Source organism: Cherax quadricarinatus, chromosome 1 (assembly GCF_038502225.1).
Source record: "Cherax quadricarinatus isolate ZL_2023a chromosome 1, ASM3850222v1, whole genome shotgun sequence".
NCBI lineage: Eukaryota > Metazoa > Arthropoda > Malacostraca > Decapoda > Parastacidae > Cherax > Cherax quadricarinatus.
The window spans coordinates 15929457-15953390 of NC_091292.1; the positions used below are offsets into that span (position 1 = coordinate 15929457).

At 39.5% G+C, this 23934-nt stretch overlaps 1 protein-coding gene across 11 annotated transcripts in view; it reads right to left on the minus strand.

Moving 5' to 3' along the window:
* Positions 1–639: 639 nt before the first annotated feature.
* Positions 640–23934, minus strand: part of Usp16-45 (ubiquitin specific protease 16/45) — a gene marked incomplete in the record, with an annotated part of 416997 nt that continues 393702 nt past the window's right edge. For all 11 annotated transcript variants that reach the window (XM_070098356.1, XM_070098257.1, XM_070098221.1 and 8 more), the window contains 3 exon segments: positions 640–2963; positions 13014–13298; positions 22496–22680. In XM_070098356.1, the coding sequence (XP_069954457.1) occupies positions 2838–2963; positions 13014–13298; positions 22496–22680 (596 nt within the window).

Consider the following 23934-nt stretch of genomic DNA (forward strand, 5'->3'; position numbering starts at 1 on the left):
AAGCCCCTCACACACAAAACCTCCTTTACCCCCTCCCTCCATTATTATTATTATTACATATTATTCTTCTCCTCTTCCTCTTCCTCCTCCTCCATCTCCTCCTCCTCCTCTTCCTCCTCATTGTTATTATATACTTCCACATATCCAAAACATTGCTGGGACATATAAATACTTTGTACTAGTAAATGGCTAAGGCAGGTGTAACTGTCCACCTGTCAGTGTGTTTGTGACAATTTGAGTACAATTTCAGTACCTAATACTAGTGTCAGAACAAAGATTGGTTATAAAATGACAAGAACTACTACAAATTGTAATTATCAGAACATAAAAATTACATAAAATAATATGAAAAATAGAAAAAAAGGTATATCGGCAACACCTCTGCAAGCAGCAGGACTCGATGTTGCTGTCACATGAGCATCCAGTGCCAACTTCTTGGCCTCATATCTCAGTAAGTACTGACCCTAAAAAAAATTTTTTTATTCTAAAATACTTAAAAAAATGTGCTCTTTTTTTTCTTTAGAAAAAAAAAAAAAAAAAAAAAAAAAATAAAAATATTCAGGGTGCTGTGCGAGTGAACGTATATATACATTTGGATCCCTTAAGGGTTAATCAAAATGTGGTGAAAGCACTGTATAGTTCTATGGCAACTCTTTTATTATTTTACATGAAATTTTGATTTTTAGTGTAATTTGCAATTAGCAAGACTGTTTGAAAAACATGCCTACATCCTTCAGGTCTGTAGTGTCATGGTACTGACATTCACAATACCAGTGAGGAAAGTTACATTTGGTAGCATCTTTAAGAAAATTTAATTAATAAGCTCCAAAAAAAAAAAAAAAGTATGTATTATTTGTTTATCTTATTTATAAGTTACAACTGAAAATTTTAAAACTTTTATTCAAAGTTATGCTGGTATAATGATCAGGTTTTTTTTTTTTTTTTAGTTTAGACATCAAAGTTTTTTAATATATTTTTTATCTATCATATGCAGACAATTTCTATGTATACTTCACTTACATAGAAAGCTAATTACCTTCAGAAAATATATTTCTAACCAACTGAATAGATCAAACACTGAAAAACGAGTATTTTTCACACCCTAACACATTTAAGAAAGCTATGAATCTGAAGCCGGATTTCTTTGTATAATTTTCAAGTCGGCATATAAAGGTTAGTACAATTTCTATGGATAATATTGAGCAGTTGAACTACCAGTCACAACCAGAGTAAAAAACAGGTGTCTTATCACAGATGATAAAGGTATTTTTAAAAATGATAGACAAATCCTAAAAATTTAAGTTGTAGTAAAGATTATGAAAAAATTGTAATCTTATATTACAATGAAAAAATTCACATGCACACACACACAACCCATGCATACAGTATACAGTGGAGCTTCTATTATCTGCCACTAAACTAATTGCAAATCTCAAGCATTCTTACATTATTGTGATGATAACTTGTATCATTTATGGGCAGGAGTGTATGAGAGTGCTCATGACTATTATCAGCAGGTGTGTACATATTGCACAGGTTTCTTTCTGACAACTTTAGTACTCAAACCACTGCCTTACAGAGCAAATGTACCCTTTAATTTGTCACATTTATATTAGCAATTTTCTTTTTTATCATAAAACACCCTGCTCCTGCCTCCACCAAACCACCACCTGTCATGTACGGTAAAGTTACACCTCAATTCAAACATTCTCACGACCATTGACAAACTAAAATAATGTGTTAGTATTTTTACTTATATTATTTTTAATGTAATAATGTAAAAAATTATTCTTCATATATGTTAATATCATCTGTTCTATGCTACATGGGTCTTTTTTGGGGGGTAGCTGTGGCTATGTGCAAAAATTAACTAAAAGTATCTGCATATGGCCAGGAATGAACATAGTCAAATAGTAGAGGTTCCACTGTGTATCTATATTTATATATTTATATACAGTATATATCCAGTCTCATAATTAAAGATTATCAATGTAAAAAAAATTAAGAGGATTTACTGTACAAAGATTGTGACTGATAAAACAACATTCTTTAAAGAAATGCCATGATATTTGTAAGACATATACAATATAAAATTCCTTACATTTCACATATAAATAATAAGTTCCCACATTTATCTAAGAACCACAAGAATGTAAATGTGATTTGCTAATGTTGTATTCTGCAATGATGTTTTGTATGAGGAACCAATACCATAACTTTATTTTAGAAAAATATTTTAAGAGATTACAGGTATATTTCTTAAGATTTATGTTCTCAAGTAAGATCTTTCAAATTTGTTTTTCTAAATACAGTATGTTCAAAACAATTGAGCTTTTTGACTACTATTTAGGTTATAAAAAGATTGCAATGTACTGTATTTGCAATGAAAATTTGCATCAGAAAACATAATTTTTAAAGTGTTTTACTCAATGCAAACTTATATTACCTCCATACTGTATAAGAAGTTCATAAGATCTTATTACAATTAAGTACTCTAACTTGCATAATGTAGAAACTGACTGTAGTTCTCTGTCCACATCTGCCTACCTGATCACATCAGTATTATAAACAGCAACTTTTAATCACTGTCTAGGTGTGCCAGAATCCTAAGCTGAATAGATTATGTATAATCTTGAGTAACAATGGTTTGTACTACTGGTCTGTAGCTGTAAAAACTGGCTTACACTTGTACTCAAAGTTAGTCATTATACCATAATACAAAACCCACTAGTCAATGGAGTAATTCAGCTATACATATTATCATTGAGAAATGTACACATAAATACTTATTGAATGTACAAACAGGAAAGTGACACTATATACATTAAATTTCATGTTCAGACAAGACGCTCATAAAAAAGCAAATATGCTTGGGCTTTCAGCACTCGTTCAATATTAACTTCGGCAACATAAGTGTCAGAAACGTGAAACCATCTACCAGCTTTCACTTCTTCTTCAAATTCCTGAAAATATAAATACATAGCATAAAATTAATTTAGCAAGAACTTGGAAAATACATTTTAAATCTTACTGTGTGGACTAGACTAACAATTACAATATTACTTTTAAACATACTTAACCCCTGAAAAAGCCATAGAGTCAATCAACATGTCCTGTTACTGATAAAATGTAAGCTCGTGTGTGTTAAACAACTTCGGATTTATGCGAGTAAAAAAAATCTTTCACGAAACCATCTTAACTCACTGTATATTGTACTTAGCACCAACCATATCTTCTAAAATAACCACCATAATACAAATTAACTATAAATTTATATAATACATTATCAAGCTGAAATACCCAAAATATACAAAATGGATGTCGGCCTAAACAAAGTTCGTTTTTGCTTACACAAAATCTAGACTACAGGTAAAGGAAGGAAGCAAGCAGTAGGGAGGTATGTATTCACAGGCTGATAATTTGTGTGTTTCAATTCAGACTATAGGCTGGTTCGTTGGTGGTAGAAGGAAGATTATTATTATTATTATAATAATCAAAGAAAATGCTAAACCGACAAGGGTCATATAGCTCTGCAGGGTAGCAATTAGTGCAGGGGTTATAAACAGCAAGGTGGAGAGGGGATCAGAAGTGAGGGAAGAAAAGGGTTGGAAGGGATGCTAAGGGCTATGTGTCAAAGTTTGTATAATAAGGCAGTTACTGTCAAAAAGTGAAAAAGGGATTGGGAGTCAAAGGAGGGGTTGTCTGCAAGTAGAGATGATAAAGTAAGAGTGGTAGGGCAGCAGCGTCGTTTGAGGTAAATCCTGTGACCACCGTTGTTGCCAACGGCTGCAGAGACGGGCTGAGATGACTGGAAAATAGTCCCTGAACGGAATACCTCTATGAGAAACTGGAAGATCATGCACCGCTGACCGCACAGCAGCATCTGCTTGCTCATTAACCTGCACACCAATGTGTCCATGGACCCAGCAGAAAACAGCATCTTTATTTTTGCTAGTCACATGGCACAACCATTGCTAAATATGAAGGACTAATGGATGAGAGTAATCAAATTGTTCAATGGCTTGTAAAGCACTGAGGGAGTCCAAAATGATCACAAACGTCGAAGGAGACATGTATGTAATGTGAAGAAGTGCTATGAGGATAGCATACAACTTAGCAGTAAAAATACTAGCTGAGTCTAACAAGTGGCCTCGGACAACTTCATCAGGGAATACTGCTGCCAACCCAACACCATCAGAAGATTTAGAACCATCTGTATAAACAGCAATGGGATGAGCATGTGACTGGAGTACTTGAGAAAAAGAGAGTGAGTAGCAGGCGTAGGTAAGAAAGCTTTGGCGCATGGTAATGGGGGAGCACAGACATGAACTGCTGGAACTTCCCAAGGGGATAGGGAAAAGGCAGACGCTAAATGAACGTACAAGGGGGGCAACTGGAGAGAAGACCGGAGTGAGTGAAGACAAAGAGAAAATGGTTGCAGTAGGCAGGGGCATTGAACAAACAGTGGGTTCACTACTAATGTCTGAGATTAACCTATACGTAGAAGGAACACGAAGATCATGAGCGCAGACAAAACAATGAAGACAATGAGCATCATGACGATCAGCTAAGGAAGTAACATTCGCCTCTGCATAGAGGCTTTCAACAGGGGATGAACAAAAGACACCAAGGCGTAAACAGAGACCTTGATGATGAATGGGATCTAACTTAGAAAGAGTTGTGGGAGAGGCCGCAAAATAGACTTGGTCACCGCAATCCAGCTTGGACAAGACTAGAGTGGAATGTTAATGGAGGAGAGTGCGATGATCTGCTCCCCAGGAACGATGCGCAAGAACTTTAAGGAGATTCAGCCGACCGTGGCAAGTTGCCTTTAAAGAAGAAATGTGAGGTCTCCATGTCAACCGGCGATCAAAGAGCAGGCCAAGGAACTTGACCGTATCACATTCTGGAATACGTGAACTGTGTAAGTACAATAGAGTATCTGGGATAAGCAGACATCTAATGAAGGTAATGAAATGGGTTTTCGTGCTAGAAAATTTAAAGCCATGAGGAGTGGTCCAGTGGGAAATTCGGTCAATCACATCCTGAACGGAGGCTGCTACTAGGTGACAGTCAGCGCCTGAGTAAGTTATAACGAAGTCATCCACATAAAATGATGACCAAATATGCGAAGGAAGAACGGAAGGTAGGTCATTTATAGCTAAGAGAAAAAGGGTAGTGCTAAGGACACAACCTTGTGGGACTCCCTCATCTTGTACAAAGTCTGAGGAAAGTGAGGCGCCAACACTGACCCAAAAATGTCTGTCGGATAAGAAAGCAACAAGGAGGTTTGGTAGATTACTGCGGAGGCCTAAGGAGTGGGCTTGGGCAAGAATATTATACCTCCAAGTGGTGTCATATGCCTTCTCTAGATCAAAAAAGACCACGTATCTAAGTGGAGCAACCTTTGATATACCTTTGAAGAATTTCGAGAGTATATCTACTCTCTGAGCCCGGTCTAAAGTAGAGCGACCCTTGTGAAAGCCATATTGGCGAGGGGAAAGACTATTGTGAGTCTCCAAGAACCACATCAGATGCCTATTCACCAATTGTTCCATCGCCTTGAAGACTACACTTGTCAGGGCAATGCGACGATAGTGGGAGGTATCAAGCCCCTAGTTGCCCAGTTTGTGAAACGGTAGTACAATAGCAGATTTCCATTGTTAAGGGAGAACCCCTTGATCCCAAATAAAAGGCATAAAAGAACTGGAAGGGCCGTAGAATGGAGATGACGTAGCATACCGATATGGATATCATCAGGTCCTGTTGGCGACGGCCAGGAAATGGAAAGCGTGGACTCTAATTCTAGGAGAGTAAAAGGCACTTTATATGGCTCCATTCCATCAGAGGAGAAATCTAAGGGCAATTGCTCCTTGGCAGGCTTAGTCGCAAGAAATGAGGGACACAGGAGATACGGACAAGATAGTTCCCGATTTCCGTGGCAAATTCTAGAGGTTTTGCGACATTAACTCCAGCAACCTGCAAAACGAGAGCTGGGTCCAGAGTGTACTTGCCACACAACTTCCACACCTTTTTCCAAATTGCACCCATAGGGGAAGATGAAGTAATGGTAGACATGTAGTCTTGCCAACAGGTGCATTTAGCGTCATGTATGCCGCGGCGAGCAACTGCCCTTGCCCGCTTAAAATCCAACAGATGCTCCAAGGTATGATTATATCAATAATGGCCCCACACTACAATTTTCAAATTCACTGCATTGGCACATGCAGGAGACCACCAAGGTATGCATGTCTGAGAATGCCTACCTGAGGTTTGCGGGATAAAACGTACCCAGTCAAAAATTGGTGTGCCAGTTCATCAATAGAGGACGAAAGGAGGTCCTCACAACAGGTAGTAAGATGAGAGTATAAGTCCCAATTCACCCATACAAATTGCCATTGAGGGCTACAAAGCGGTCGGGCATATGTAGCAGAAGTAAGAAGAACAGGAATATGATCACTGTTATGTAAGTCTGGAAGAACAGACTAAGCAAATTCAAGTGCAAGTGATGAGGAACAGTTAGAAAGATCAATGCAGGAGAGAGACTGAGTGTGAGAGTCAAAATGGGTGGGAGTACCCGTATTTAAAACATGAAGATAATGAGAAGCGAGCAGTCTCCAACTGATCACCACGAGAGTCACAGTGGGACTCTCCCCACAGATGATGGCGAGTGTTAAAATCACCCAACAACAAGATGGGCAGCGATAGACAAGAAATTAAAAAAGCAATATCTGAGATACAAAATGCACGGGAGGGAGAAAGTTATAGAGAGCAAACTGTATACCACCTGTGTAAATAAATACGAGTTGCAGTATAATGCAGCAGAAAACAAACAAAAACTTGTTGATACGGTATATCAATGTGCACAAGAAGCGTGCTTTCATTAAATGATTGGCCAGGAAAAGGATTGGAAGAACGTAACAGCATATAGCCCAAGACGGGACGAATGATAGCATAACGAATTTTGGGTCCTTGTAACCTAGCACATACTGGGGACAACTGGGAGAGCAACACTTGGAGTTCTCCTTGATTACCCCTAAGGCCATTAATATTCCATTGTAAAATAGACATTATGTACAGAAACAAAAATGGCAACAATAAGAAATGATAAAACCTATGGGCTTTTAGGATCAGTAAAGTCAGTGTGTGGGAGTAACAGTAAGCATGTAAGCAAAGAGGAATCAGAATCCTGCAAAGGAAAAGACTGTTGCGAGGACCATGAAAAAGAAGGGGTAGGAGGCGCGTTGGTGTCCATCAAGGGTGTCGTCTCCGCAATATAGTGTCTAACGTCTCAGCGGTTAAGAAAGCTGACGATACCATGATGTCAGAGACAGGAGAGGTAGAGCAAGTAGAGTTCGGAGTAACTATGGAGGCAACCAAAGAAGTCTGAGGGGGGCGAGGAGTATGAACCTGGAGAGATGCGTTGGCATGGGCAGAAGAGTCCTGCAGTGTAACAGGAGAGGAAGGAGGGTGGAAGGCAACTATTGAAGAAAATGGGGGGAGGGCCTTTGTGGTGGGGAACAGTAGAGGGGACTACATGAGGGGGGAACAGGAGAAGAGGGAACTACACGAGGGGGGTGAACCTCCACCTTTGTGTGAATGTTGGAAAGGGGGTGTGAACTAGGCCCCGAGGTAGAAGATAGATTGAACTTTACAGGTGATAGATGTGAAGTGTAGGTCTGCGAGGTCTCGTAGACTGAGAAGCGAGTGAGCGAGATGGAGGAGGAGGAGGAGGAGGAGGTGCAGAGGTAGGAGTTTCAGAGGATAAAACCGCAAAAGAATTAGAAATTGGGATGACCCTGGAAGACACAGTCACAGAGGGATTGGGAGGTGGGAGGACTGTCAAGGTTGTAGGTCTCCGGGCTACTTGAGCATAAGGGACTCGATGAAATTTTCCCTGAAAGCGGAGCTGAGAGACAGCCATAGCGTAAGTAAGGCCCGCACTCTCCTTAAGATACCGGATCTCTCGTTCATTACAATAGACTTGACAATGGTGTGAAAATGAAGGATGAGATTCATTGCAATTGAGACAAGAGGGGAAAGACTACAAGACGTATTGGAATGATCTGCTGCACTGCAGACCAGGCATTCCACCGCAGATCTGCAGTACTTAGTGGGGTGTCCAAAACGCCAGCAATTACGACACTGTTGGGGAGTGGGGACTACTTTACGGACCTCTGGGCGATGGCCTGCAATATAGACAGAGGACGGAAGGCCACGGCAGTTGAAGGTTAAGCGGGCAATATTACTATAAAATCACCTCTGCCCACGAGCGGGCAGGACATATGTACTATCTACCTTAAGAACAGGAAGGTCCTGAAGGGCTAATTGTTCTAAAATATCATCGCCACAAAACAAAAAATCACTCTGTACAATGGTACGCAGCAAGACCACAGCACCACTGCAAGAACTGAGAGTAGCTTGTTTACGAATGATTACTGGTATGTTATCTATGGAAGTGATACGGAAGAGAGCACGAGCTTGTCCTGAATTCTGTACTGTTATGACACGCACACCGCTTCAAAGAGCGTGGAAGGATATATTTTGACCAACGTGCTTGTAAGGAATAGAATTTAGTCCATTGCGTACTTGCAAACCCAGTACGCAAAGGTAGGTCATTTTTGAGCAGACATCGAAGAAGTTGTCAGTAGGTTGTCTTGAACGTTTAGGAGTAGTACCGTGGGTAGTCTGACCTGATGGAGGTGGGCGATCCAAAACCAAAAACTGCCATACCATATTCAGGGAAGCCAGATGCATTGTTAAATGCGTGCAAGAAGCAGCGACATGAGCAGAAATGAGTGGCGCCTCAACACCTGGAGCAGGTGACGGAGCATCACCGGCAGAAGGTACAGGGGTATGAGAAGAGTCGTGAGAATGGTCCAATAAAGAAGCCGGGTCAGAACAGATTGTGAGATCAGAAAGGGGCCTGGGAGGAGGAAGGGTTTCACTGAGTGAAGACTCCATAATAAAGGTGCTTCTGCTGTGTTATCTCCTGTCTTGTTATTTTAAGAAAAAAAGAAAGAAAGAAGGAAAGAAAAAAAAAAGAAAAGGGACAGCAGAGGGACAGTCACTAGGAAGCATGGAAAGGTTGGAAGCTCATCCCCTCATCCGAGAGGGTCTCAAGCCCACTGGCAGTGAAGATGCAGCGTGGAACCCATGCCATACCCCACCCTTCATACCAGTAAACCAGCGCTCCGGGATAGCAGCCTCACATCTACTGAGCCACCTCGGTGGACAAAAGAAAGGGCAGTTGGAAACCTGCTACAAAGCATATCTCCTTCGGCTGCCACCTCCCAGAACTAACAGGCAGCTTCAGGAGATACACCCATTATCTGAAGAGCACCCCGCCCACTTCACGAAAATCCAGGAAGGGAGCAGGGCACCTTCAGACAATTCAGATTCCACGGCAAACCACACCACCCCCGAGGGACCCTACAGAGTGGGATCAACTCCAGCACACTTCCCCCTACCTAGAAACTGTAATGCCAGTGTGAGGACCCTAGAGACTATAAAAGGGATGGGCAAAGGGGAGGGTTTAGAGAGGGGAGGAAAGGAAGGAAAAGAGGGGGCTGGGGAGGATAGGATAAGGAGGGGAGGATTGGGGGGTACTTAGACTTGGTCTAAGGAAGGAGACCAAAGGATTTGATTCCTATGACCAAGAGCCTCTTTGCCACATCAAGGAGCCTTGAAAAGGGGTAAAGGAGGGAAGATAGAAGTGAGGTGGATTATCACTGAATTCTGGATTTAATTTTTTCTCAAATTTGTGTGACCAACTGCATTTATTTTAGGTCAACTACCTGGAGTCTACATGGGGACTGTTTTGGGGTCAATGCCCCAGCAACCTGGTTCTTAATCAGACCCCCCAGTGTATCAAGGCTAAATCAACCAGGCTGTTACTGCTGACTGCATGTAATCCAGTGTTCAAACCACAGCCTGGCTACTGGGCACTGAGTTTAGGTATCTGTCTATTTCCTTCCTGAAGACAGCCAGGGTTTTTTTTTTGGTAATTCCCCTTATGTATGATGGGAAGCTGTTGAACATTCTTGGGCCCTGAACATTTACTGTGTTTTCTCTTAGTGTACTCATAGCACCCCTGCTTTTCATTAACCCTTTGACTGTTTTGGTCGTATATATACGTCTTATGAGCCACCGTTTTTGACGTATATACACTCACAAATTCTAGTGGCTTCAAATCAAGCAGGAGAAAGCTGGTAGGCCCACATAAGAGAGAATGGGTCTGTGTGGTCAGTGTGCACCATATAAAAAAAATCCTGCAGCACGGAGTGCATAATGAGAAAAAAAAAACTGACCTTTTTTTTTTTTTTAATTAAAATGCCAACTTTGTGGTCTATTTTCATATAGTATTTATGGTTGTATTCTCGTTTTCTTGGTCTCATTTGACAGAATGGAAAGCATATTATAGAATAGCGGTGATTTTGATTTTTACTATGAAAATAACCTTGAAATGGAGCTCAAAGTAGGAGAAATGTTTGATTTTTGCCGATGTTCAAAAGTAAACAAATGATGCCATTTTCCAATAAATGTCCAAGTAGCCATTCTAATATGAAGTCATAAATGGGTTGACATTATTTATACAATTATTACAATATTGCAGTAGTCTGCATAACAGTAAATCTTCTATTTTTTGTTTGAATAAAAATTCAATAGAAAGCAAGAGTAGCATCAGAGGAGCCTGGAGACATGACTGATGAACAAAGAAAATGTTATTTTAGAACCAGGAATGTCTGCATTGTTCATTCTGGACCCTATTTTGAAATTATCATATTTTTTAATTTTCGTGAAATTGGCCAAATTGCAAATTTCTGACCACGTTACTGGGCAGTTGAAATTGGTAAATGGGCAGTTTCTTGTACTCAATCGGTAGAAAAAATGGAGTTCTAAAGAAATAGCTATGAGTTTGGTCGACTGGAACAATGGAATTACCCAAAAATAGGGCTCAAAGTGGGCGAAATTGCAAATTCGTAAATATCGCCAAGATCGCTGACTTCGCAAGAGTGTAATTCCGTCAGTTTTCCCATCAAATTTCATTCTTTTGGTGTCATTACAATCGGGAAAAGATTCTCTATCATTTCAAAAGAATTTTTTTTTTTTTTTTTTTTAAATTTTGCAACACCAGGAGAAACCTCAGGATTTGGGGTTGCGACCGTCAAGGGGTTAAGGGTATGTTGCACTGTTCCTAGTCTTTTGATTTCGTAGGGAGTGATTCCTGCGTACAGATTTAGAACTAATTTCTCTAGGATTTTCCAGGTGTAGATTCTTTCTTGCCTGCATTCCAGGGAGGGCTTCAAACGTTCCCTGTGATTGATCAAATTAATATGAGTAGTTAACCCTTTCCTAGGTAGTAGGTTGGTAAACAGCAACCGCCCAGGGAGGTACTACCGTCCTGCCAAGCGAGTGTACAACGAAAACCTGTAATTGTTTTACATGATGGTAGGATTGCTGGTGTCTTTTGTCTGTCTCATAAACATGCAAGATTTCAGGTATGTCTTGCTACTTCTACTTGCACTTAGGTCACACTATACATACATGTACAAGCATATATATACACACCCCTCTGGGTATTCTTCTATTTTCTTTCTAGTTCTTGCTCTTGTTTATTTCCTCTTATCTCCATGGGGAAGTGGAACAGAATTTTTCCTCCGTAAGCCGTGTGTGTTGTAAGAGACGACTAAAATGCTGGGAGCAAGGGGCTAGTAACCCCTTCTCCCGTATAAATTACTAAATTTAAAAGAGAAACTTTCGTTTTTCTTTTTGGGCTACCCTGCCTTGGTGGGATACGGCCGGTGTGTTGAAAGAAAGAAAGAAGTTAACCCTTTGACTGTTTTGGTCGTATATATACGTCTTACGAGGTACCGTGTTTGATGTATATATACTCATAAATTCTAGTGGCTTCAAATCAAGCAGGAGAAAAATGGTAGGCCCACATGTGAGAGAATAGGTCTGTGTGGTCAGTGTGCACCATATAAAAAAAATCCTGGAGCACACAGTGCATAATGAGAAAAAAAAAAAACGACCGTTTTTTAAATTAAAATGGCGACTTTGTGGTCTATTTTCATGTAGTATTTATGGGTCTATTCTCGTTTTCTTGGTCTCGTTTGATAGAATGTAAAAAAACATATTATAGAAATGGAGGTGATTTTGATTGGTTTTACTATAAAAAGAACCTGGAAATGGAGCTCAAAATAGGGGAAATGTTTAATTTTTGCTGATGTTCAAAAGTAAACAAATGATGTCATTTTCCAATAAATGTCCAACTAGCCATTCTAATATGCAGTCATGAATGAGTTGACATTATTTATATAATTATTACAATATTGCAGTAGTCTGCATAAACAGTAAATCTTCTATTTTGTGTTTGAATAAAAATTCAAAATAGAAAGCAAGAGTAATATCAGAGGGGCCTGGAGACATGACTGATGAACAATGAAAATGTTATTTTAGAGCCAGGAATGTCTGCAATTTTCATTTTGGACCTTATTTTGAAATTGTCTATTTTTTAATTTTCGTGAAATTGGCCAAATTGCAAATTTCTGACCATGTTATCGGGTAGTTGAAATCGGTAAATGGGCAGTTTCTTGTACTCAATCGATAGAAAAAATGGAGTTCTAAAGAAATAGCTATGAGTTTGGTCGACTGGAACAATGGAATTAGCCGAAAATAGGGCTCAAAGTGGGCGAAATCACAGATTTGTAAATATCGCCAAGGTCGCTAACTTCGCAAGAGCGTAATTCCGTCAATTTTCCATCAAATTTCGTTTTTTTTTGGTGTCATTACAATCGGGAAAAGATTCTCTATCATTTCACAAGAATGATAGTGGTAAAATACAGAAAGGCAATAAAAGTAACTCAGAGGAATAATGAAAATGGAAGAGTAAAGAAAAACTGTATAATACAAAGAGTAATTTTACATTCAACAAGCCAAATATTTATTATCAATCACTATACAGAAAAAAAGACTACAGTATCTTGAAAAAAAATAAAAGTAATTCTTACTTCAACATTGACTGAGTTCTTATTGCCAGATGAGCTTTTAAGATCACTTCCCAGTGTACCAGATGCTACATCAATTTTCTCTGCCATTTCTGCCACTAAGTGGTTAATTTCAAATTGACTTGATGGCTTTAGGTTGAGATATTGCTTATTGGTACGAGCAGGATCTAATGGACGGGAACGAACATAGGCTACGTAGTGGCCAGAGTTGAGGCGGCCTGAGTGCTCAACAACACCATAAAGACCATACAGCACCTGGCTTTGTCCTCGTGACATATTACCCAAACCCTGAAAAACACAAGACAAGAGTACAGTCATAAAAAGTGGTAAAATTTTTTAAATAAATAAAGTAATAGCTCTCCTAAATCTGGAACTTTAATTATAAATCTGGAATGGTCTCTGACCTTAGGAAATTTCTGAATATGAGCAAAAATTCCAAATAAAAATTTTCAAGTGGTTTGCCAAGTTACTTACAGTTATAGCCTAACACTACTTTACTTGACAAGCTGTGTTACCTTTGGCCATATTAGTAAGGTTTGTTTCTGATGTATTGCACACTGACCAAGTTAGCCTGGTCCACAGGTATGCTAGAGAGCAAGTTGCAATTTCCTTCTCTTCCCACAAAGCTTCCACACCCTCTAAAATACCCAAAATTTTCCTCTCTCTCTCTCTCTCCCCATCCAACTCTTTTGTGCATTCTCTTCCTCTTGACCAACCAAACTCTTTCTCTCTCTCTCTCTCACCCTACCCAAATCTTTACTCTCCCCCCCCCCTCCACTAAACTCACTGCTTCCTCTTTTGACCTTTACCATTATATAGTTAGGCATCGAGTTATCAGCAGCTTTAGGCCTGGTGGAACAGTGCACTTGGAACTGAGGGAATACTTTAATCTACTCTGAGGTGCTTGAGGATATCCTCATTATTCACTCCAAATTTGCCAGCTCTCGTTAACAACCTAGCAGTCCCAAATGTATACAAATGCATATTTCTAAGGGTGCACATATGTACGTGCATATACATGAATATATATGTATGTGTATATACAGTCTCTCCTCACTTAGCGACGTACTTGTTTACGGACGACTTGGACTTAAGACAGGTCCTCTGACCAGTTTGCATACCTAAATAATGTATATTAGAGCTGATTTCCTCTATTCTGTTTATTACAATATACAGTACAGTGGACCCTCGACTAATGCTATTAATCCATTCCTGAGAGCTTATCGTTAGTCAAAATTATCGTTAGTCAAGTTAATTTTCCCCATAAGAAATAATGGAAATCAAATTAATCCATGCAAGACACCCAAAAGTATTGAAAAAAAAATTTTAACACATGAAATATTAATTTTAATACACACAAACTGAAGAAGACATGCACAGTTACATGACACTTACCTTTATTGAAGATCTGGTGATGATTGATGGGATGGGAGGAGAGGAGAGTGTTGATGGTGTTAGTGTTTAGAAGGGGAATCCCCTTCCATTAGGACTTGAGGTGGCAAGTCCTTTTTTGGGGTTACTTCCCTTCTTCTTTTAATGCCACTAGGACCAGCTTGAGAGTCACTGGACCTCTGTCGCACAACATATCTGTCCATAGAGGCCTGTACCTCCCGTTCCTTTATGACATTCCCAAAGGGTTTCACAACACTGTCAGTGTCACAATTAAACACTTGTTCAGGTTTCAATTCTTCACTGTCTATGTACTCCTTGAATTCCTGCACATATTTTTCAGCTGCTTTTTTGTCCAAACTGGCAGCCTCACCATGCCTTATCACACTATGTATGCCATTACGATTCTTAAATCTCTCAAACCAACCTTTGCTGGCCTTAAATTCACTCACATCACCACTAGTTGCTGGCATTTTTCTAATTAAATCATCATGCAACTTCCTAGCCTTTTCACATATGATCGCTTGAGAGATGCTATCTCCTGCTATCTGTTTTTCGTTTATCCACACCAATAACAGTCTCTCAACATCTTCTATCACTTGCGATCTCAGTTTCGAAAACATAGTTGCGCCTTTGGCAAGAACAGCTTCCTTGATTGCCGTTTTCTTGGCCACAATAGTAGCGATGGTTGATTGGGGTTTTGTGTACAGCCTGGCCAGCTCGGAGACACGCACTCCACTTTCATACTTAGCAATGATCTCTTTCTTCATATCCATAGTAATTCTCACCCTTTTTGTTGTAGGGTTGGCACTAGAAGCTTTCTTGGGGCCCATGGTGACTAATTTTGCAAGTGCAATCACTAAAAAGGCTGTGATAATATGAAATGTTCCGATTGTATGCTTGGAAGTGACCGCGGTGGCTGGCTGGCTTGTAAACACTGGCCAGAAGTGGATGCGTCTCAGACGGAACGAATAATGTTGGTCGAGTTTTTTAGCGCTAGTCGAGGCAAAGTTTTTGCGTTAAAATGTATCGCTGGTCGGATTTATCGTTAATCGATGCCATCGTTGGTCGAGGGTCCACTGTACACTACTGCTTAAACATTTAAAAATACCAGAAATGTTATGTACATGGTGCAAAGGGGACACTAAAACAATACCAAAGATGATTGACATAAACTCACTACCATTATAGTGTGCTCTTCACTTAGTGACGAATTCGTTTATTGACGAGGTCTTAGGAATGGAACTCCATCACTAAGTGGGGAGAGGCTGTATACAGGTCTCACTCAACATTCACGTTTTCAACTTTCACGGGCTTCACACATTTGCGAATTCCCAACCGCCAAATTCCCAGCCACCAAATTCCCAGCCGCCAAATCATATTTAAGTTTCCTGCCACCTGCGAGTCCCTACTACCCTCCCTCCGACCCCCGCAACTGGCAGCCAGCCCTCCCACCACTCAGTGTGGTGAGTGTTTTGTTTGTTCATTATTTGCTATTAAACTTCAGTATAAATAATGTAAACCCATTCATGACTGCATATTGGAATGGCTATTCGGACAGGTATTAGATGGTGACATCATGTGTTTACTCTTGAACACTGCAAAGAATTAAACATTTCTGCTATAGCTAAAAATAACAATAGTAATAATAATAATAATAATAATAATAATAATAATAATAATAATAATAATAATAATAATAATAATAAATATGATATAATTGAAGAAGGAAATTGTACAAAAATACGAGGGAGTGGTTGACACATCGTCAGTGACTTTGTTTATGCTGGAGTGAACATTAGTCTCCCTGCTCTTCCAAACATTTCACAATAATTCATTGTGTTTGGTGCTTGTAGATTGAGTGTGACTGGAGTGGTAGAGGCAGTGATTGAGGCAATGGTATTTAATAACATACATGTTAATAATAATACATGCTATTAATAATATGTACTATTATTATTTATAACATGTTATTAAATACATACATTTTAATAATAATACATGTTATTAATAATAACATGTACTATTATTATTTATAACATATATGTTATTAAATACCACTGCCTCAACCACTGAATTATTGTGAAATGTTTGGAAGAGCAGGGAGACTAATGTTCACTCCAGCATAAACAAAGTCACTGACGATGTGTCAACCACTCCCTCGTATTTTTGTACAATTTCCTTCTTCAATTATATCGTATTTATTATTATTATTGTTATTATTATTATTATTATTACTACTATTGTTATTATTAGCAATAGTAGAAATGTTCGAAAACACATGATGTCACCGTCTAATACCTTTCCTAACAGCCATTCCAATATGCAGTCATGAATGGGTTTACATTATTTATTCTGTAGTTTAATAGCAAATAATGAACAAACAAAACACTCACCACACTGAGTGGTGGGAGGGCTGGCTGCCAGTTGTGGGGGTCGGAGGGAGGGTAGTAGGGACTCGCAGTGGTTGAGGAAGTGGTGGAGGCATTGGTGGAGTCTGTGGTATTTAATAACATACATGTTATTAAATAACATACGTTATTAAAGCATAACATGTATATATTTAGTACAATTTACAACGTTTTCATGTATTTTATGATTATTCATGGTTCAACAAGTTAAGGAAGCAGTATTGTAATATATTTCCCTACAATATATTGGGGCACCAAACATTCACGGTTTTTCAACATTCACGAGGCTCTTGATCCCCTAACCCTCGCGAATGTTGAGGAAGACCTGTATATGTAACCCCCCTTCTCCTGTATAAATTACTAAATTTAAAAAGAGAAGCTTACATTTTTTGAAAGAAGTGCATATACACAGCGGAACGCTGGTTTTCATCCTTAATCTGTTCCAGAAGGTCAGCTGAAATCCAAAATGGATGAAAACCGAAGTAATATGGTGGGGGGTGGGGGGGTCTGAACGTAGATCTAGATTTTTGTTTACATACTTTCAAATGGGGAAAATAAAGGTCGGAGTGCTAAGCACGTGAGCATAGATCTATGTTTGGACAGTTTAAGCGTTAATGTGCCCAAGAGTGATTATTATTACGTATTAGTATTATTACTATGGCGTTAAGACTAGAGGGACAATCTTAGTGAACAAGTAACAAAGGCATGTTTATATGCTATGTAGCGTGTTTCTTATATAATTCTGAAGAAAATATCATAGATGGATTAATGAAAATGTCTATATTAACCTAAAGTAAGACATTTAATGTGCCCAAGAGTGATTATTGTTATGTATTAGGTGGGATTGTGAAAGAAGTAAATGCTAGGGTGTTGGGGAGAGGGATGAGATTAAATTATGGGGAATCAAGTACAAAATGGGGGTTGACCCAGTTACTTTTTGCTGATGATACTGTGCTTTTGGGAGATTCTAAAGAAAAGTTGCAAAGGTTAGTGGACGAGTTTGGGAGGGTGTGTAAAGGTAGAAAGTTGAAAGTGAACATAGATAAGAGTAAGGCGATGAGGGTATTAAACAATTTAAATTAAGAAAAATTGGATATTACATTGGAGAGAGGGTGTATGGAAGAAGTGAATGTTTTCAGATATTTGGGAGTTGATGTGTCAGCAGATGAGTTTATGAACGATGAAGTTAACCATAGAAATGATGAAGGAAAAAAGGTGAGTGGTGCATTGAGGTATTTGTGGAGACAAAAAAATGTTATTCATGGAGGCAAAGAAGGGAATGTACAAGAGTATAGTTGTACCAACACTCTTATATAGGTGTGAAGCATGGGTTGTAAATGCTGCAGCGAGGAGGAGGCTGGAGGCAGTGGAGATGTCGTGTCTAAGGCAATGTATGGTGTAAATATTGTGCAGAGAATTCGTAGTGTGGAAATTAGGAGGAGGTGTGGAGTTAATAAAAGTATTAGTCAGAGGGCTGAAGAGGGGTTGTTGAGGTGGTTTGGTTATTTAGAGAGAATGGAACAAAGTCAAATGACTTGAAGAGCGTATAAATCTGTAGGGGAAGAAAGGAGGGGTAGGGATTATCTTCGAAAAGGTTGGAAGGAGGGGGAAAAGGAGGTTTTGGGATGAGGGGCTTGGACTTCCAGCAAGTGTGTATGAGCATGTTAGATAGGAGTGAATGGAGACGAATGGTTTTTGGGACCCCCTAGCTGTTGGAGTGTGAGCAGGGTAACATTTAGTGAAGGGATTCAGGGAAACCGGTGATTTTTATATAGCCAGATTCGAGTACTGGAAATGGAAAGTACAATGCCTGCACTTTAAAGGAGAGGTTTGGGATATTGGCAGTTTGGAGGGATATGTTATATATCTTTATACATGCTTCAAAACTGTTGTATCTGGGCGCCTCTGCAAAGAGCAATGATGTATGATTGAGGTGAAAGTGTTGGATGATAATGATGAAAGTACATATTTTCTTTTTGGGGATTTTCTTTCTCTCTGGGTCACCCTGCCTCGGTGGGAGACGGCCAACTTGTTGAAAAAAAAAAAAATAGTATCACGAACGTATGAGTGGCAAAGGCAGACGCATCTGGTACGGACGATTTCTGAGAGGAGGTACAAAACCTGGGGTAAAATTTTTCCCAAAAAAGTGGTTGAAATCTGAATTGTACGATATCCGCACTGGATGAAATCCGAGGTTCCACTGTACTATGTACATATTTGTGTTTATATTTTTTCTTTCTTTTTTTTCAACACAACAGCCATCTCCCACCAAGGCAGGCTGGGTATGTATGTATGTATGTGCCTGAGTGTACATGCACACTTTTTTTTTTTTTAACATACTGGCCGTTTCCCTCTGAGGCAGGGTGACCCAAAAAGAAGGAAAACTATAAAAATATTCTTCTTTTTATATACATATCTACTTACACAGCTACTCTACTAACAAATAGCCCCTAGGTTCTAAATTTTAACCCGTTAACTGTCCAAAAGTAGATCTACATTCTTACTGCAAGCGCTCCAAACGTAGATCTACGTTTTATTTTTCCTGCCTCCAAATTTGGCATGATTGGCCTAAGATGCCTGGTCAGCATAGAAAGGGTCTTAACCCTCGGTGTGCGCTGTATTAAAAAAATCTGGGACCACTTAGTACCTTGTGGGAGCACCAGTTCAACTGAGCACCAGCTAGAGCAAACAGAGCAGCAAACACCAAGGATTCACTGATGTCATGTAGTATTAACACTCCCCTTTCAAGAGGAGAGAGTCATCCTGCCAAATGTCCTATAACCTATGCCGTAAGTAAAAATAAACATTTCTGGAACTGTAATTTCGGCAGGCTGGCTAGCCAGCTGGCTAGTTGGCGGCTGGCTGGCCATCTGGCTGGCCATCTGGCTGACCACCTGGCTAGCCAGCGGCTGGCTGACTGATTATCTGTCTCTATCTCCATCTGTCTGTCTGTATCTATCTCTGGTCTCTATCTCTGTCTCACAGGAATACATACGTAAATACAATTATACATAGTGTAAATTACCAAGGATAACCCCAAAAATACAGACAAATTGCTATACTGTAAACCATACCACGGGCGGGATTTGAACCCGCGGTCAGAGACTCTCAAAACTCCAGACCGTCGCATTAGCCACTGGGCCAGCTAGCTTCAATAAGATTTGTCCAACTAGGTGTATTTCTGCACCATAGGAAGGTTAGCATAGGCACCACTGTGTCCACAAATGCAAGTTTTTACAGACGAATCTCCCGCTAGCATGGCCATGACGAACTCTAGCTCAAGTCCCCTCAAAGCCGTCAACATGACTCACGAAATGTTTGCAATCGTGTCATTATGATTTCGTGAGTCATGCTATACTGTGCTTGTAAATAGTGATCATGTGTAATACCAGTTAGTTCATGAGCAACTGAAACAAGCAGACAGAAAGACAGACACACACACAGACAGAGCTAGATAGACGGAGAGCTAGACAGACAGACAGATAGACAGACAGATAGGCAGACATGTTTATGTCTAACAGTGAAAACAAATAAAGTGAAGGCTCATCAAATGTCACCACTGTCATTAGACTGAGGGCCCTGAATCTGCACTCTCTCGAAAGGCGTAGAATTACGGGAGATATGATCGAAGTGTATAAATAGAAAACAGGAATAAATAAAGGGGATGTAAATAGCGTGCTGAAAATTTCCAGCCAAGACAGGACTCGCAGCGACGGTTTCAAGTTGGAAAAATTCAGATTCAGGAAGGATATAGGAAAATACTGGTTTGGTAATAGAGTTGTGGATGAGTGGAACCAACTCCCGAGTACAGTTATTGAGGCTAAAACATTGTGTAGTTTTAAAAACAGGTTAGATAAATACATAAGTGGGTGTGGGTGGATGTGAGTTGGACCTGACTAGCTTGTGCTGCTGGGTCTGGTGCAGTGCTCCATCCTTGAGTGGAGGTGACCAGACTGGGTGGGTCATCGGGCTAATTCAGGGGGGTGGGTCATTGGTCTAATCTGGGAGGGGGGGCACATGGACCTGCTCTGCATGGGTCAGTAGGCCTGTTGCAGTGTTCCTTCTTTCTTATGTTCTTATTAGTGGGGTGAAAAGATAAGACCATCTCATCAAATGTCACCATTATCAGCAGTGGAGTGATAAGATAAGAAGAGTGACACATTCTTACATGATGCTTCAAGGGAACTTATTACTGTTATTATTATTATATATTCCCGTATCCAAAACATTGCTGGGACATATAAATACTATGTATATATTTCTAGACAATAGCATGTGACTAAGGTAGGAGAAAATGTTCACCTGTCACTGTGTTTGTGACTATTTGAGTACTATTTCAGTACCTAATATTAGTGTCAGAACAAAGATTGGGTATCAAATCACAAGAACTACTAAAAATAGTAATTCTTTTTCTTTCTTTCTCTCAATGTACCAGCTGTATCCCACCGAGGTGGGGTGGCCCAAAAAGAAAAAAACGACAGTTTCTCCTTTCAAATTTAGTAATATATACAGGAGAAGGGGTTACTAGCCCCTTCCTCGCGGCATTTTAGTCGCCTCATACAACACGCATGGCTTACGGAGGAAGAATTCTGTTCCACTTCCCCATGGAGATAAGAGGAAATAAACAAGAACAAGAACTAGAAAGAAAATAGAAGAAAACCCAGAGGGGTATGTATATATATGCTTGTACATGTATGTGTAGTGTGACCTAAGTGTAAGTAGAAGTAGCAAGATGTACCTGAAATCTTGCATGTTTATGAGATAGAAAAAAGACACCAGCAATCCTACTATCATGTAAAACAATTACAGGTTTCTGTTTTACACTCACTTGGCAAGACAGTAGTACCTCCCTGGGCGGTTGCTGTCTACCAACCTACTACCTAGGATAAATAGTAATTCATTCTTTCTTTCAACACACCAGCCGTATCCCACCAAGGCAGGGTGGCCCAAAAAGAAAAATGGAAGTTCCTCTTTTAAATTTAGTAATTTATACGGGAGAAGGGGTTACTAGCCCGTTGCTCCCAGCATTTTAGTCGCCTCTTACAACACGCATGGCTTACGGAGGAAGAATTCTGTTCCACTTCCCCATGGAGATAAGAGGAAATAAACAAGAACAAGAACTAGAAAGAAAATAGAAGAATACCCAGAGGGGTGTGTATATATATGCTTGTACATGTATGTGTAGTGTGACCTAAGTGCAAGTAGAAGTAGCAAGACATACCTGAAATCTTGCATGTTTATGAGACAGACAAAAGACACCAGCAATCCTACCATCATGTAAAACAATTACAGGTTTTCGTTGTACACTCACTTGGCAGGACGGTAGTAACTCCCTGGGCGGTTGCTGTTTACCAACCTACTACCTAGGATAAATAGTAATTATCATAACATAAAAATTATACAATATAAAAACGAGAAAAAAAAAAGGTATATCAGCAACACTTCTGCAAGCGGCAGGACTCCATGTTGCCATCAGATGAGCATCGAGGGCCAACTTTGCAGGCTCATATCTCGGTAAGTACTGACCCTAATTTTTTTTTATCTTATGACACGTAGAAAAATGCGCTCTCTATTTCTATAAAAAAAAAAAAATTTTCTCGAAAGACTTAAAGATTTCTTTAAAATTATAAAATCAGTAATGAACATTATTTTCTCTATTGTCTATACCATACCTTGAATACATACCAATGAGATTGATGAAGTGAATGGAGCAATATCCAACACTAATGGGAACTGAACATAACGGTTGACTTTTGCAAGATTGAAGCCTAAGTGATGAAAGCGCTTCAGATGGAGAGTGAGCACTGCAGGTGGTGAGAGGATCAACATCTGCTTGCTGGCATTGCTCTTCACTGATTCTTTGGGATCATCTGTAGCAGTAATTTCAATTTTAAAATTATAGGTTATGGTATATTTTACACTGTAACCTGTTGGATGGCAAGACTTGCTAACAAATATATTAAAAGACACCAAGTGCAAATCAAACTTTTATTTACACTACGTTTTGCTCTAAGTATAGACTGTGTGCCAGTAAATAAATGCTAAACTCAAATTTTATTTTTTTAATATAGATTATTTAACAATTAAAAATATGAAAGTGCAGAAAATAGCTCAATCAGTTTGACCACTGAGCAATATTCTATGTGGTCCCTCAGAATTGTGACAAGGACAATTCTGATCAGTTTCAAACTGATCCATTCATTTTCATTACTTTTTAATTTACTGATGTAGGGTGATTCAAAAAAGAGGAACCACTCACAATCATTCATTCAATCAGACTCTAGCCAGAAGTGTGGTGACAATGCAATTTAGGTGGTCCTCTGAACTGCAGCATCCCCACCCTCCCATCAGAGTGTAGACATTATATTTTCCACCTCCAGGAATCAAGTCCAGCTAACCATTTCCCTAAATTTCTTCATAAATATTACCATTATCACATTTAAACAGTACATTAAGTCATGACAACCGCTTGCCTCCACTCAGTCCTAACATGCTCACACAAGCCTATTAGATGGCCAAGCCCCTACTCAAAACCTTCTTGACCCCTTCCTCCAACCTTCCCTAAGCTGATCCCAACCCCTCCTTCCCTCAACCCCAGATTTATACTTCATCCTCTTTAAATGCCTGAACTTCCTCAACAACCTTTCCTCAGCTCTACACGTTTATATCTCAAAGCCTCAAATTCTCTGTGTAATATTCATACTATACTCTGTCCTCAAATACATAATCTCCAATGCCTCTAACTTCCTCCTCACTGCTTCACACCCATGTAACAAGTGTTGGTACAACACCATTATACTCTGGTACAATCCTCTTTTTGCCTCCATGGAGAAAATTCTTTGTTTCCACAGATGTCTCAATGTGCCACCTGTCTTTTTTCTACCTGGAAATTCTATTGTTCACCTCATTTTTCATAGACCCATCCACTGACAAGTACACTCCCAATTATTTGATCAGATTTACTTCTTGAATACTATCTCCCTCCAATCTGATATCCAATTTTTCACTGTCTATATTTTTTGTTACTCTCATCATCTTACTCTTTCCCATACTCACTTTTAATTTCCTTCTTGTACAAACCCTCCCAAATTCCTGCACCAACCTTTCATGCAACTTCTCCTCAG